At 47.1% G+C, this 15,118-nt stretch overlaps 1 protein-coding gene across 1 annotated transcript in view; it reads right to left on the bottom strand.

Annotated features, from left to right (window-relative positions):
* Nucleotides 1-14,352, bottom strand: part of LOC125939821 (venom metalloproteinase antarease-like TpachMP_A) — a 174,999-nt gene extending 160,647 nt beyond the window's left edge. Inside the window, exons 1-3 of the mRNA XM_049655273.1 lie at nucleotides 13,966-14,352; nucleotides 7,810-7,848; nucleotides 4,077-4,198 (exon numbers count right to left, since the gene is read on the bottom strand). Of these exons, the coding sequence (XP_049511230.1) occupies nucleotides 4,077-4,198; nucleotides 7,810-7,848; nucleotides 13,966-14,011 (207 nt within the window). The 5' untranslated portion in view covers nucleotides 14,012-14,352. The remainder of the gene's footprint in view (nucleotides 1-4,076; nucleotides 4,199-7,809; nucleotides 7,849-13,965) is intronic.
* Nucleotides 14,353-15,118: the final 766 nt, after the last annotated feature.

The raw sequence follows: 15,118 nt of genomic DNA, 5'->3' as shown, positions 1-15,118 counted from the left end.
TGCTCAGTGGTACAGGTTTTTAAGTCAATAGAAATGGTTACTTGACCGGCCTTGATAAGCGAGAATGCGACACGTGCAAGCCGTCCTGCTAATGCTATGCGCTTGATAACACTACATCCCTTCCCCCTAAATTAGTATAGGTGAGACAATCCGGTGGCTTCCGGTGGCGAGTCGAACGTCTTGGTAGCTCCTGGTCTTCTGCTTGAGAGCTGGCGTGCCGTACGTCCGTACCCTGAGGAGCTTCAGCCCACTGAAGGCTCTCCTGAGTTTCGTCGTTGGTCCGGACTTAGCACTGCTTGTTAGGTGGTGACTCTTTGTCGAGCCGTGGCCGGAGTTGCTCCACGTGGTGCCGCTGCGGGCCCTCTTGTGTTTGCAGTGTAACCATACGTGTTCCTGTCGTGAATACTACTGTCGCCGGTAACCACCTCTGGCGCGACCGATACTGGCACGACCATACATGCCTTCCTAGTGGAAACCGTGCTTGTGCTTTTGTTGCCCCTGACCCCAGTGCCTTAGAACCATTGGCTTCCGTGTTTTTGGTATCTGGGAAGAAAGCAGTCAGCCTGGTTCGGGGACGAAAGCCCAACAGCAGTTTTGCTGGCGATTTTCTTCCTTCCAAGGGTGTCGTTCTGTAACGACATATAAACTTTGTTAGTCGGTCTTGCAATGTACCGGACTGAGTCTTTCGAAGTCCCTCTTTATTGATCGCACGGCTCGTTCCGCCAACCCGTTCAGCTGTGGATGGTATGGGGCTGTTGTCACGTGTTTCACGTGGTTTCCTTGCAAGAAATGGGACATGGTGGCACTTGAAAACTGTGTCCATTATTCAATACTAAACAGCACGGTAGTGTAAAACGTGCGAAAATACCCTGAAGTACTTGAATGGTGGTATCCGGTGTGGCGGTCTTCAAAGGTACAGCCTGAATGCACTTCGTCTCGGCGTCAACCAACACAAAAACTTCGGTAACCATTCATGGGACCTGTAAAATCTGTGTCCAACCTGAACCATGGTTTGTTGCTTGCGGGCCAGGGAGATGGGAACTTTAGCGGCTGGCATGGACCAGCTTTCTATACATCGACGGCACCTTTGCACCATCACTTCGATGTCCCTATCTAATCCAGGCTACCAAAATATTGTTCGCGCTGTGCGCTTGAGGACACTGATACCGGGGTGACTGTCATGCAGTTCTTCCAGCATGCACCGTCGTGCCGTCTCCGGCAACACTACACGATGGCCCCAGTAGATTAGATCGTGACGGGCCACGAACTCGTCACGGCGGTGAAAGTATGGCAAAAGGTGGTGCTGTGCTTAAGGTAAGCGCAGTGGCCAATCACGCGTGTTCCATGCCTTATCCTGACGAAGCGTATGGTCTGTGCTGCTCAGATCCGCTAATTGCTGAGCGGAAAGGGCCCTAACCTTTAGACCCTGCCTATGAGAGCACGTATTTCATCAGCTCCTGCCCTCCTCAGTCGCCCAAGCTCGGCAATGGCAGGCGACTGAGAGCGTCAGCGTTAGCATTGAGTGGTCCTCGGCGGTACTCGATATAATATTGGTAGGCCGACAATAGCAAGGCTCACCGTTGAATTCTCGCAGCTGTCATGTGCCGAATCAGCCTCTTCGGGTAAAATAGTCCCGTCAACGGCTTGTGGTCTGTTACCAGAGTGAAATGATTCGCCAAGAAGTAATCTCCGAACCTGGTAACGCCGTATGCCAAGGCCAATGCTTCTTTCGACAACTGTGAATAATTACGCTCAGTGGGTGTCAGTGCTCTTGAACGGAAAGAGATATAGGATAGTCTTTGTTGCCAATTCGGTGTGACAGCACCGTCCCGACCCCAACCGGCGAATTGTCGCGTGACGTAAATCCAACGTGGTGAACACCTCACCCCCGTACAGAGACGCGAATATGTCCTCAATCTTCGGCAACGGGTATTGTTCTAAATGCGTTGCCGGATTTACGGTTAGTTTAAGGTCGCCGCGCAGCAGGATATCACCGTTTCGTTTCGCTACTGGCACGACGGGCGTAGCCCACTCGGAAACTCTCAATGGCGAAAGCATTCCTTCCTGCACTTGGCGATCGATTTCTTCAGACATCTTTTCGCGAAGCGCGTACGGCACTGGTCTAGCCTTGAGAAAACGTGGAATAGCGGCTTCTTTTCTGTGCAGCGTCACAGGGGGCCCCTTGCAACAGCCCAACCGCTCTTTAAAAATGTCGGAGAATTCGGCTAGAAGCTTCGCTATAGCTGCGTCGCAATGAAGCACATTTACGTTCTGTGCCGCGCATTCTTCCTGTAGCGCCATGCGGGCATTCTGGAAGGCTTGGATGGTGTTCCGTCTGCACAATAGAGGCCTATCGCACTCTGCTACAACCAGCGAGCTGTCCACCTGCATGTTACCGCATTTGACTTTCATGGTAATTTGGCCTAGGACAGGCAGCGGCCGCGGAAAGCACGACAGGTGAAGTTTATCCAGCGCCGGCCACCACTGCCGATGGCTCGTGATAACTTTCTTCGGAATGACGCTGATAGCCGACCCTGTATCAACCAGCATGCGTAACCTCCGGCCTTCCCAGACAAAATCCTTTTCGAATGGTCGTACGGAGTCATTGCTACTATAGCTGTGAGCTACCAAAGCGTAGAGCATTTCTTCTTCTTCTTCACTTCCGTGTGGCCCTTTCACCGCGTACGTCCCCGAGGGGTTACCGCGACCGCTGGAGCACATCCTTGTCAGGTGTCCCTTCCTGCCGCACTTGTGACATGTCGCTTTCTTGTGTCTGCACACTTCCGAAGCGTGGTTCGAGTCGCATCTCCCTCATTGTGTAGACTCGGTCCTGGACCCAGGCGTGTCCAGATTTCCGCAGATTCACCCTGTGCTTCTGTACGAAATTGGCACCACCGTTGTCGATGAAGCAGCTCTTTTGCATTGCCCGGACATTTGTTTCTATAAGCAAAGGCCTCCGCCAGGTTCCACTTCTTTTGCGACAGCAAGTGTCGTCGTGCTTCTTCATCACGTATCCCGCACACAATCCGATCCCGCAACATGCGGTCCAGGAACTTGTCGAAATTGCAATCCTTAGCGAGCCTCGTCTCAGATCGGTGACGTAGTCCCGTGCCTTTTTGCCTTCCGCTTGGCTCCGCATAAAAAAGCGTAGCTGGCAGCAATATCATTTGCTTGGGGATCAAAGTAGTTGTCCAGGTGCTGTACGATGGCCTCATAGCTGAGGCTGTTCACCGATTCCGACTGGCATTGCCCCTGAAGCACGCGAACAACGTTGTCTCTCAGTGCCGACACCTGAAGCGCACACTGTTTTCCTTCATCTGCGATGGCGTGGCCCTCGAAAAAGGCCTCCAAACGGATACAATAAGTGCTCCAGCTACTGGTAGTGTCGTCGAACTCAGGTGGCCTCGCTGTCATCGTACCGCTATCCGATCCTCGTCGCCACTGAAATAACGCCGCCTAGTTGGCAGGTATAGGCAGAACCAAAGAACGTTTATTACTCGGTGGTACAGGTTTTTAAGTCAACAGAAATGGTCACGTGACCGGCCTTGATAAGCGAGAATGAGACATGTGCAAGCCAGGAGTCCTGCTCATGCTATACATCAGTAAGCGCCCTTGATATCACTACACATTTGACATAAGAAGGTGAAAGCACTTCATAAATAATGACATGCCCCCATAGCAGCCTTACTAGACCTATTAGAAGTGAACTCAAAGAAAAGTGAACTTATTTGCAATCTTATAATCAAAGCGCGTGCTGGTCTCAAGGAGAGAATGCAGTATCCTAGTTCAGACTTTTATATGCTTCAAGAAAGCTTGTGCGCCTCATATAGTTCTATGTACTCGCCAAAATTTTTTAAGTATGCAATGAGGCTATGCAGATAGTTAGCAAAAAATTCAATGTTTCTTATTGGGGACATGACTTCTCGTCTGCACGATCTGAGTGAGAGCTGAGTGTATCAAGCAGATATACAGACATTATAAATCTTTTTTGAGGTGCACATAAATAGATATGTTCACTATTTGAATTGAAATTTCAAATGAAATGTGTATGCTTAAGGAAAAGCCCATGTACTTGCCTCCGTTATAATCTTTTTTACATAATTCTCGACTGCTGCGTGGTCATTGCTGAGGTGGTTGGTGAGTGCTTTGTCAACAATGACGTACATTTCAATCTTGAAATTAGGCAACGCGGCCAGCCCTGTTAACAAGGTTAAGAACAAGAAAACGATGGCAGATGAATTGCCCTTTTGATTACAAAACGCCTGCAGGCGCTGGCTCGCCTGCAGGCGAGCCAGCGCCCCGTTTGAATACGACGCCAACGACATGCGGCTGTTCGCGCGGTTGGTTGCCATGTTTGTTTAGCAAAGATGCTGGTCCGCTGTGGGCACTCTGCTAGGTGAAGTAAACCAGCGGAGCGAAGGGCCCGTTGCGTAAACACGCTGGTCGCGCCAATGTACCGCACATGCGCAGTGGCGTCTCCACTCGCCCGCTGAGCCAGTTGGCCCGTAAACCCGCTGAGCTATAACTCTCTATTAGAAGTTAGTTATACGCTGAAGCTGATTTCTTACGTGTGAAAGTAATTAGTTTACATTTATCCATATTAAAATACATTTGCCAGTGCGAGCACCAATTAGTTACTAGATTCAGGTCCTGTTGGAGAGCAAAATGATCAGTTGAAGAAGAGATTTTACGGTAGATTACGCAATTGCCTGCGAAAAGTCGCATGTTAGAGGAGACACCCGCTGGTAGATCATTAATGTAAATTGACAACAACAAGGGACCGAAAACACTGCCCTGGGGGACACCGGAGGTGACATCACTCTGAGGAAAAGCGAACAAATTAGTAAAGGTGTATTGTTTACGGAAGGAAAGAAAATTTCTCACTGAGTATAAAGTCAAGGAATCTAAATTAAGGAACGAAAGTTTGGATATTAGACGACAATGCTGTACGTGATCGAAAGCTTTAGAACAGTCGATGAATATACAATCGATGACTAGGTTATTGTTCATGTGCATGAGTAAATCATTGGTAAAGTATGAGTTGTTTGTCACGCGCAAAATCTTTTATAAAACCGTACTGGTTCGGATAAAAAAACGTTATTAGATTCTAGGTGCTTGAGCGATGTTGGAAGCAATTACATGTTCAAGTAATTTGAATGGGACACTCGTTAAAGATAGAGGACGATAATTCCTAACATTAGATTTGTTGCCTGAGTTGAATATTGGTATGATTTTACCGATTTTCCATTCGTGCGGTATTTCTCTCATTGATAGTGATTGTTGAAAGATGTGCTTACGTATGATATTAAATATTGCGACTGTGCACTTAAAAATTTAGTATAATATGATCAATTCCTGCGCATGTTGATACTTTGAGGTTGTTCATCAATGCTGCAATGCCGGCAGTAGTTATAAATATTGGATCCATGTACTTATAATTGACTTCTTCGGTAGATGCGATGCTGGAATGGTCTTCCTTCGGAAAAAGACTTGTAAAGTAATTATTGAATAAAGCAGCGCAATGCTCAGCTTTACCGTTTGTCCCATCATCACCCACCAATGCAACGATGTCATCGGCCGTATTAGCGGGAGAAATTAATTTCCAATACTTTGTAGGGTTATTTTTAATATACGATTGAAGATCACATGACATTGAAACAACAGTATGTTACTGCCGAGGCTGTAAGCATCTTCCGAGTATTTGCCAAAACACTAGTTCCACGTGCTAACAGTGAGCAAATATATTGAAAATAGAGCACGTCAATAGTCTATATGTAGCCTATATCTAGCAAGAAAAGGCTTCACTTAGTATTTATTTTCAGAGTTCATGGGATATGCGTATTTTTGAAGGCTTAGCGTTCACCTACTAGAATAGCTCTCAGATCTAAGAGTTATAGATTACTGACTAGTCTGAAGCACCTCTTAGCAAGAATAGCATGGCGCGTCACACAGAGCACATTTTTGTATGGTGCATCGCCGGTAGCAGGCGGCTGGATACCGGGAGACGGTATGCACTGCGTTTGTGAGAAAAATTAAGATCTGATTTTAGATTTATTTTTGTCTATTAGTTAAGGGAGGGAGGGGCTCAAGAAGTCAGTGCGATTGTGTCTTTTGAATGTGCTCAGGGCAGGCATAGCCTTCGAAGCGTTTCCATCTAAACTCATTGGGCGATACAGCTTGATTGAACAAGACACGGTTCAGCTTGTTGATAAATGTAGTTTTACTTTTTAACTGGTGTTAGAAAGACCTCAGATCCGAGTATAGAGACAGCAATAGGTTTTGAGACAGATTATTACAAATGAAAAAAAAATGTACTACACTCTCAGCGCCGGAGTACTACAAGTCGTGGCACATTACAGACTCAATTTAAGGAGGTATCCTCCACCATACTGAAAATTGATGACGGATGGCGTTGTTGCACGGAGAAGGCTACAAACAAACACGTTTCCGCACTGCACATTGCTCCACGCGATATATTAGACGGGCGTTGACTACGCCTGCGAGAAATGCTAAGTGCCGTGCACGGTATACCAATATAGTATGTGAGTGTACACACATGACAATCCGCCTCCCCAACCCAAGACCCCCCAACCCCTACCTCGGAGAAGAGGGCGACACTCCTAAGTAGCTCGTGCCCTGAGAACCAGCTTCGACTGGGGGTCAGGGTGCGACCTGTTGCGACAAACAACGGTCACTGAACTGAGGAGGCAGCTCACGTGGCGACGATCATCTTCGTATGCTCTTTAAAGGAAGTTTATTTCTTATTCTCTCACTCTGTACTCCAGCGGAATATGCATGAGTCTGTAGCGCCCCTTGCTTAGGGTCCGGGCCGCAGGCCTCAACTCGCTCCGCGTGCAGCGTCCGTCAAGGAAGAGAAAGTTAGCTCCGGGCCGTGCAGCGTGTGCAGCGCGATATTAAATAAAATTAAAAAATAAAAGGAACAGCTCGAAACCCAACGCTGTCAAAGCTTGGTCTTCCTCGCATTATCTCCGACAGACTTCGTATTAGCTCCCACTTTTAGCACATACGAAATTTCTTTTTCCTTCTAGACTGCCCATTGTACAATGTTTGAGCCATATTCTCTAAGCTGGGGTGAATAAATGAATGAAATAATTACATTTCTCTGAGGAATGAGCTGAACGTGCGACTAAAAAACAGTGACGCAACTATTCACTATGTCCGTGAATGTACCGTACGAGAAGGGGGGTGACATTTTGCCGCGCTAAGCAACAACGAGCGGCCCAGGAAGCCACTCGACGGGACAACGTTCGTCATGTCATCACCCATATTGACAGTGTTTATTTTGCAACTGAGCTGAACAGAGCCGCATAATTTGATGAACTAGATATTTACATTTTAAGGATGTTTGCCTGCTTAACTTAGAAGGCTATGGTATAGCTGCAATAGATCCCTGAAGGGATGTGCTGTATTGATGAAGGTCCGTTCACGAGTAAAAAAAAAAAATAATGACCATATACATAGAACTAAATATATATATATATATATATATATATATAACTGCAAACTAGAGTGGTTCGTTACTTATGTTTGCTCACTCAACGCTTTAAGTTTACGTTGCGGCATCGATTTTTATTGCCTGTTTCAGTTTACTGCGCCGAGGTGCAAAGCAATATATTCTACAGCGGCTTTGTAGCACTTGCTGTGATAGTTACTTGCGCTTAGACAACCTGGGGTTGCATATCCGGCTTCAGACTTTTGTTGCACAAACAAATAATGGAGGCACGCCTTCGCTATGATACTTTCTGTTGTGGTGTACTGAACCTATGACACGTTATTGAATATACTCACCATTTGGCCCGCTTGATTTCGAACTGGCAGTGCAAACCACTGGAAAAGGTTATGAAACCGCGTAGCGGCAAATGCATATGGAATTATCGAGCGTACTCCTAAAACCGACAATTATCGTATACTTCTTTGCACAGCATGTACAGTTTAATTACTCATACCGAGTAGCTCAAATACCGTGGAGCAGCAAAACGTGGTGATCATTTCAGGTTTTTTTTTCCTGAACTTTTTGCCTTTGCCATTCCAGTTCTTTATTGGCAACCATTTGGATTCCTTCATGGATTGCACCTTGACATACTGAAATTGCTTCATCAGTTTCTTAAAAATGCTTGAACCTATTCATTAGGTGGTGATATCATAGCTAAATATTTAAACACCGTTCACCCTATAGCTAAGAAAAGAATAGACCACCATATCTGCCTCAAACACGTTGGACGAACAGCTCAATCTTGTTCAACGCTAACATGTGTGTTATTGCGTCAACTATTGATCCAAGACGTGTGGTCATCGCAAGTGGGTTATGAAAGTAGCTTCATCATATTCTTGCCATCATCTCTCTTAAGCTCTTTTTGATCTAGATGATTGCCTCGTTTCAAGGGACGAGACGAATTTGTCAAGAGAGGTTTTCAATGCTGCGAGAAAATAAGATCCAGTCCGGTGCACCAACAGGCACCCCCTCCCCCCCACCCAACGTCCCCAACATGCCACTAGACCTTACATCTCAAAGAGATGATTGACTATAAGACATATAAAGAGGTTGTTTGTATTGTTCACAAACAGTGCCTTTCGCCTGCTACCATGATATTTTATAAACTGTGGCTTTCAATTTCGTAACGTTCAATAATGTGTAAAAAAACACAAAATAACAACGAATACACATCTGAGGTATGTTATGGCTTTAATAGAATGTTAAAGAGCAAATATGCGGTCTTTTCGAACAAGAAGCGCCTAAATTATTTGAAAATTACTCGAAGGTTATCGTTGATCCTATCTGTTGTGTATTTTCTCACCGAAACTAGCATAATTTGATTATATGCGACGTAAGAATTGTGTAGTATTTTCTCGAAGGCACCCGGACACCAACGATTATGCTGGAACCTTCGACGAGTCATGTATAAAATCAGATGCGGGTGACCCGCAGATCAGATTTTCGATAATCGCCGAATTTGCTCGCCGCTCTCATTGTGCCTGAGTGTTACTTGTTTTGCTGGGCGCACGTTCGCCAAATATACCGGGCGTTCAAAATTAGGCTTCACGGAATTTTTAAAAATCACCTGTGGCAGATAGCATAATTCTTATCGTTGAGCTGGGATATTCGAATAGGCGGACATTAGAAGCGTGAGAAATTGAAACTCATATTCAACTAATTAACAAAAACTTGACTAATTAACTACTTAGTTATTTGTTTACGACGCATATTGCAATTTACGTGTTGTAGCCGACGAATTTGCAAGACGCATCCACTTGAAATGAATTTCTACGATGACACCAGTCACGAGATATTATTTCCCGAAATGTTGAACGAAACACATGGGCGTTCCAGTTGCTGTTTGGCTTCAATGTGGAACCATAGTGGAACCATAGTGAAATTTATGACGAGTTTGATGGCGCATATGTCTAAACTAGTTCCATTTTGGAAATTCGTTCCACGTGGATACGGCCGTGAAGCTCACCGGCAACAAGTCGTAAATTGCAATGTGTCGCAAAGTTATTAGGACGTTAATTGGTGCATTTTTGTTAATTAGCTTTATGTGTTTAAATTTATCGTGCTATTAATGACCGCCCCATCAAATAACCCAGCTCAATGATAGGAACTATGCTACCAACCATAGGCAATTTCTAAACATGCCGTAAAACTTAAAAATCAACAACCTGTATTGTTCCTTAAGTGTTTCACAGTTTTCGCTACTGTGCTCTGCATCGTCACTACAACATGACATCTGCTTAAGGTGCTTCATCGTTGATGTTGTGGACATCCCCGCATATCCGTATCTCCCCCAACCGGGAAGACACCAATGTCACAGTGGACCATTGAGATAGCCGCAGGCTACTGAACCTGCCCGCCAGAGCACGGACTTTTAACCGAACAGACCAGACAGACGAACACCAATACAATAGTCACGATGACAGCTCCAGTGTCGCCTGCCCTACCGTAACAACCTCGGGAGCCATGGAGGAGTAGATTTTAATGGAGATAAGGGAGGAGAGGTCAGCCTGCAGAGCGTGTCTCTAGCCTGCTACTCCTCACTGGGGTAAGGGGAAATGGGAGATGCAGGGAGAGGTAAGTGGCAGGTGATTGATATCGTGCAATGAGCTACTATACACACGTGGTCCAATACGCGGTTGTGCACTCTTCACACACTACACGCAGGAGTAGTGTTGTCCACACAAACGTCATCGCATAAACACATTTCGCACACTGCACAGGTCCTAGAGACGACCGTCTAAGCCCGACTCACACATAAAGTTCAAAAGTTATCATATGGTGCACTGGGCATGAGCAATGCTTCTCCACGCACCTAAAACCTTTGCTTCCGAAAAGGGACGGGAGTCCAAACAGTCAACACTAGGCTTAAGTGTCCTTCGCTCGGCCACATATTGAGGGCACACTCAAAGGATGTTGTTTATTGTCTCGGGAGTGTGACAGACGCTGCAATCAGGGTCCCGTTCTCGTCCAATCTTGTAAAAGTATTTGCGAGTGTACGTCACACCAAGCCGTAATCGATGGATCAGTGTTTCCTGGCCTCTCCGCATCCGAAGTGGAAGTCGGGAGCCATGGCTTCCGCAGCCACCAAGCCACAGCCACCGAGCCACCGACCCAGAAACTTGGCTGGGTACCAATGAAAGAGTCACAACATTCAACAACTGTAACTTCGAGGACAAGCTGCCCATGTCTATCTCGCTTTGGATGACTCTGCTAGGACATGAGTTCAGAATCGACAATGAACATTAACGCCATGGGACCTGTTTCGCAGCAGCTTCCTTCAGGCCATTATGAGCGTCGTGCGGAGGGGAAGAGCTGAGGTCCTTCTAAAATTTCGAATTCCGCTACTTAACGAAAAAGTCGCCATCTTCACGGAAGACATAGCCGTCTGTTCGCCATGCCTACCCTAATACGTCCCAGGAGAAGAAAGTTCCGTTTCCTCACGCTGGTAGCGAGAACTGTTCGCCGGTCTAATTCACAATTCACCGAACACCAACACAGAATTTTCTTTAGAGACCAATGCCACCGAGGAGACGCTGGAAATGCGCACCACGCAATATCATCATCAAATGGGTACGCCGAAGTGCGAGGTCCAACTTTCGGCTCCGTCAACGCGCGAGAGACCATCAGAGCCATGGTGCGCCGAGAACTGCGCAAGATGTTCGCTTCGTCACATCTTCAAGTGGGCTGCTGCAATGCATAGCGACAATCACTGACGAGTTGGAAGGCACGTTGGTGTCGTGCCTGACGAGTAGTTTGTTCACAAAAGAATAATTATGAGCAAGCGTCATATCTGACACCGGCGACAGTTGAAGTTCCGCCCGTGCGTAATGAATGACGGAATTGTGGCGGGCGAGGATGTCCCACCCCAGGATAACTTCGTGGGAGCACGATGAAATCACAATAAATTCGACGGCGTATACAACGTCCTCGATGAGAACACGAGCGGTGCACGCCGCTATCGGGACATTATGCTGTGCGGAGGGAGAATCCAGCAAGGGGTGCCGTGACCTTTCGAAGGAAGCGACAAAGCTTTGCGTCCGTAACTGATACAGCGGCTCCGGTGTCTACGAGGGAATATATGCGCACACATCAACTAACACGTCTATCACATTGGCCGGGCTACGTTAAGGACTTTCGCATTTCGACGGCGTCGCAGCCCTAGCCTCAAGGACTGAGACGACTAGTTTTCCACTTCCCGAGCTTCGGGACGAGGTCGCATCGGTGATGGGGAGCGTCGACGTGGAGAAGGTGAGCGGCGGAGGTTGGCAGACCGGTGGAATGGTGGTGACGCAGCACGAGGTTCATCATCGTAATATGGGCGTGGTGAACCCACCATACGACTTGGCGCATATGGTGTAGCGCTAAGCGACTGCAGGCGACTACAGTGGCGTGCGACGTGGCCTGCGTAGCCGCAGGCAAAACATATCGTCCGATTGTCCGCTGTACGCCACCGAGTCGCTGCGGCAGGTCCGATCCTTGGGGGAGGACAGGTTGTACGGGGCGACTCGTGAAGTGATTGCATGGCAGGCTGTTGTCGAGGCATACCGAGGACTTCGGCGTACGTGAGAGGGCCCCGTTGAGGGAGTTGTTGGGGCTGGGTGACGACTTCCACGTAGCTGAGTGGTACAGCCGTCGGGATCTGTCGGGGCCTGGCCATAACTTCAGCCTAGCTAGTGAGGCGCAGCCGCCGGAACGTGCTGGTGGTGCTCGGGCAAAACGTCGTTGATTTCTTGCGCTATGGCGCGGCGAAGAGGATGCGCAAAACTCTGCGTTGGCGCGTGTCACGGCTGCGGCTGTGCAAATTCCATCAACGAGAGTTGCCGGGCGACTTCCTCGCGGCCCAACGCCTTCATTTAAGGGAGCAAAGCTCTTTGGTCGGACATGGCAGCCAAACCAGCGAGGTGTTCGTCACGCGGTAGAGATCGACGGGTAAGTGATCGCTGCCTGCGGAGTTTTTCATAGCTCTGGCACAGCGTGATAATTTCGGCCACAGAGCGAGGATATTAGCCAGAAACATGTTAAAGGCGTCGTCCTCAATGCCCTTCAGGATGTTTTGTAGTCGATCAGACTCCGCCATGGTCGAATTGACTTTCCGGCATAGGTCCAGGACATCTTCAATGTAAGTGGTGAATGTTTCACCTGGCTGTTGAGCTCGTTCTCGCAAACGCTGCTCGGCACGCATCTCGCGAACAGCAGGGCGACCAAATACATCGGTGAGGGAATTCTTAAATTCGGACCATGCCTGGAACTCTCCTTCATGGTTATTATACCACAGTCTGTCCACACAAGCGAGGTAGAACAGAACATGGCTCAGTTTGGCCGCTTCGTCCCACTTGTTATGGGCGCTTACCCTGTAGTACGCCGTGAGCCATTCGTCCAGGTCAGTGTCGTCCGCTCCTGTGTAGATCGGAGGGTCGCGGTGTCGAGGTACCCCGGGACACGCAGTGGGTGTGGCATGAGACGTTTGCTCGGAGGCGTCTTGGGGCATGGTAGATGGTAGGGTACGGGATCGGAGTTCCAGGATGATTGTCTGAGGTTACCCAGCACTTCCACCAATTATAAAGGTGAGTATGCGGCAGAGCTTGGAGCAGTGAAACGTCAACGGTCAACGCAGTAACAGCTTCCAAGCACGAGAGCCGTTGCCGATCAAGAGCGCTCGACCCACTAGCGTTTTGATCCAGTAGCGCTGAACCAACTCGCGTCTCTCTTCGCTACACTATATATATACACAAGGTGCCCCAGCTATCACGCAACATGAGAGGAACGGCGTTACGCGAACCATATTTAGTGCGTATTGTTTCCAGTAGAGTGGGGCAGCCGCCAGCAATTTTTTCATTGCTCAGATTTATTGAACTAATTGTCATTTATTATCTAACTCACGAAGTACTGTCATAATTGTCAAAGTGTCAATGAGAAAATTGTAGAGCAACATGAAAAACTCCCGACACAGCTTTCAGTTGCTCAATACGTGCTACATAAATGTGTTTTTCCCAGCCTGAAAGAAGCCCGAGGTTACTCCCAGGGTTAGTTCTAGTTGTAGAAGATAAATACCCCAGAAAGTGGATGGGAAAGCGGCTCCGCGGTAGCTCAATGGTGAGAGCATCACACGCGTAATGCGAAGACGTGGGTTCATTCCCCACCTCCGGACAGTTGTTTTTTTTTCATTCGTTTTCGTTTTCCAATAATTTATCATGTCTTTATCTCAATTAGTAAGTACAAGTAATTTGCTCTATGTTGTCCTTGGTGTCATTGTTTGTTGGCTTCTTTTATTATATATATATATATATATATATATATATATATGTTGTCCCGAGCGCCACGCAGAGCTATCGCTTTATTAGAAGCGTAGATGATCTTCGGCTAGCTCAAGTGTAATGTCATAAATCTAGAAACACTCAATGAATACAAAGGACAAGTTGGGAATTCATACCGTGAATATAAGTTGTACTTACCTAAAATACCGCTCCAACGAATTATCTCCAGAAAAGCTTTCACCATGTTGGATAATTTGTTAAAGGCATTGGAGGCTCTCGGCTTGTACTATGGCAAAATTTTTGCTCGTTGGAAGCAGCTGCAATGGGACAAATCCAAGGTACAGAACAAATTTGGCATCAACTGACGAATAACAGCAACGACACTGTGGTTGCATAGATAAAACTGCATAGATATTTAAACGCATCCCACATCAAAAGTGCAATTGTTCAAACTCGAAATAACTTTCAACATATGATATTAGCCGCCTGATGACATGGCACCTTCCAAACAGTATATTCATATTTTTATCCAAACATATGTCAGACCTAGCTAGAAGGAATGACGCAGCTTTAGTGTCTTCGGCGAGCGCAGCTGAAGCGCACGTACATTCTTCGGCAAGCGCAGCTGGAGAATCGAAAGACAATTGCAATGTTACAATTGAGACGTCAGAAATGTAGCGCTTTCTTGTGAAATTGTTGTTGGACGGACAGCATCCGGCCATTAAAATTACGCCCATTAACAGCGAAATACTTCTACAGAGTCAGATTAAACTCCGCGGCTACCTACCCAATTGCAGAGTTGCTGATAGTGTTGCACTGTTCATCTAAGTTTATCGCCTGATAACAGTAAAGCGTTCAATTTACAGACGCCAGTTGGCACAAAAGAATCAGGATAACTAGATCTTTAGATCGCCCAAAAAGGGCGATCTAAGGACACTTTCTTGCTGGACTAACGAACTGTGTGCATTTTATTGCGAAAGCAGAATTATTTTTTATCTGTGATAAGGCACTCTGAGAGTGAGTTACGATGCCTTCAGGTCGCTACACATAGGGGCTACACATATTTTGTTGCAAAAGTAAGAGTAAGTTTCAGTTACAAAGTTGCTGTCTTGTTGTGACTGCGGATAAATTTGTCACAGTAACCCATGGGCTCGTAGCAGCACAGCAAATTTCGGTGGTGAGAAACTGCCGCTCGGCGAAGGCTGTTGTTTCACTGAAGAGGCCAGAACAGCCGCACTGGCACCACAGCTGAGCTTTCAAGCGACTATTGCCTCGGCTACGGCACCTCAGCGCGCTTGCCAAAAGGCAGTGGACACAGCCAGAGTTACCAGACTCGAAGCGTCTCCTAGCG

The sequence above is a fragment of the Dermacentor silvarum genome, chromosome 9 (genome assembly GCF_013339745.2).
Source record: "Dermacentor silvarum isolate Dsil-2018 chromosome 9, BIME_Dsil_1.4, whole genome shotgun sequence".
In the NCBI taxonomy this organism is placed as follows: Eukaryota; Metazoa; Arthropoda; class Arachnida; order Ixodida; family Ixodidae; genus Dermacentor; species Dermacentor silvarum.
This window is presented reverse-complemented; position numbering and strand designations above follow the sequence as displayed.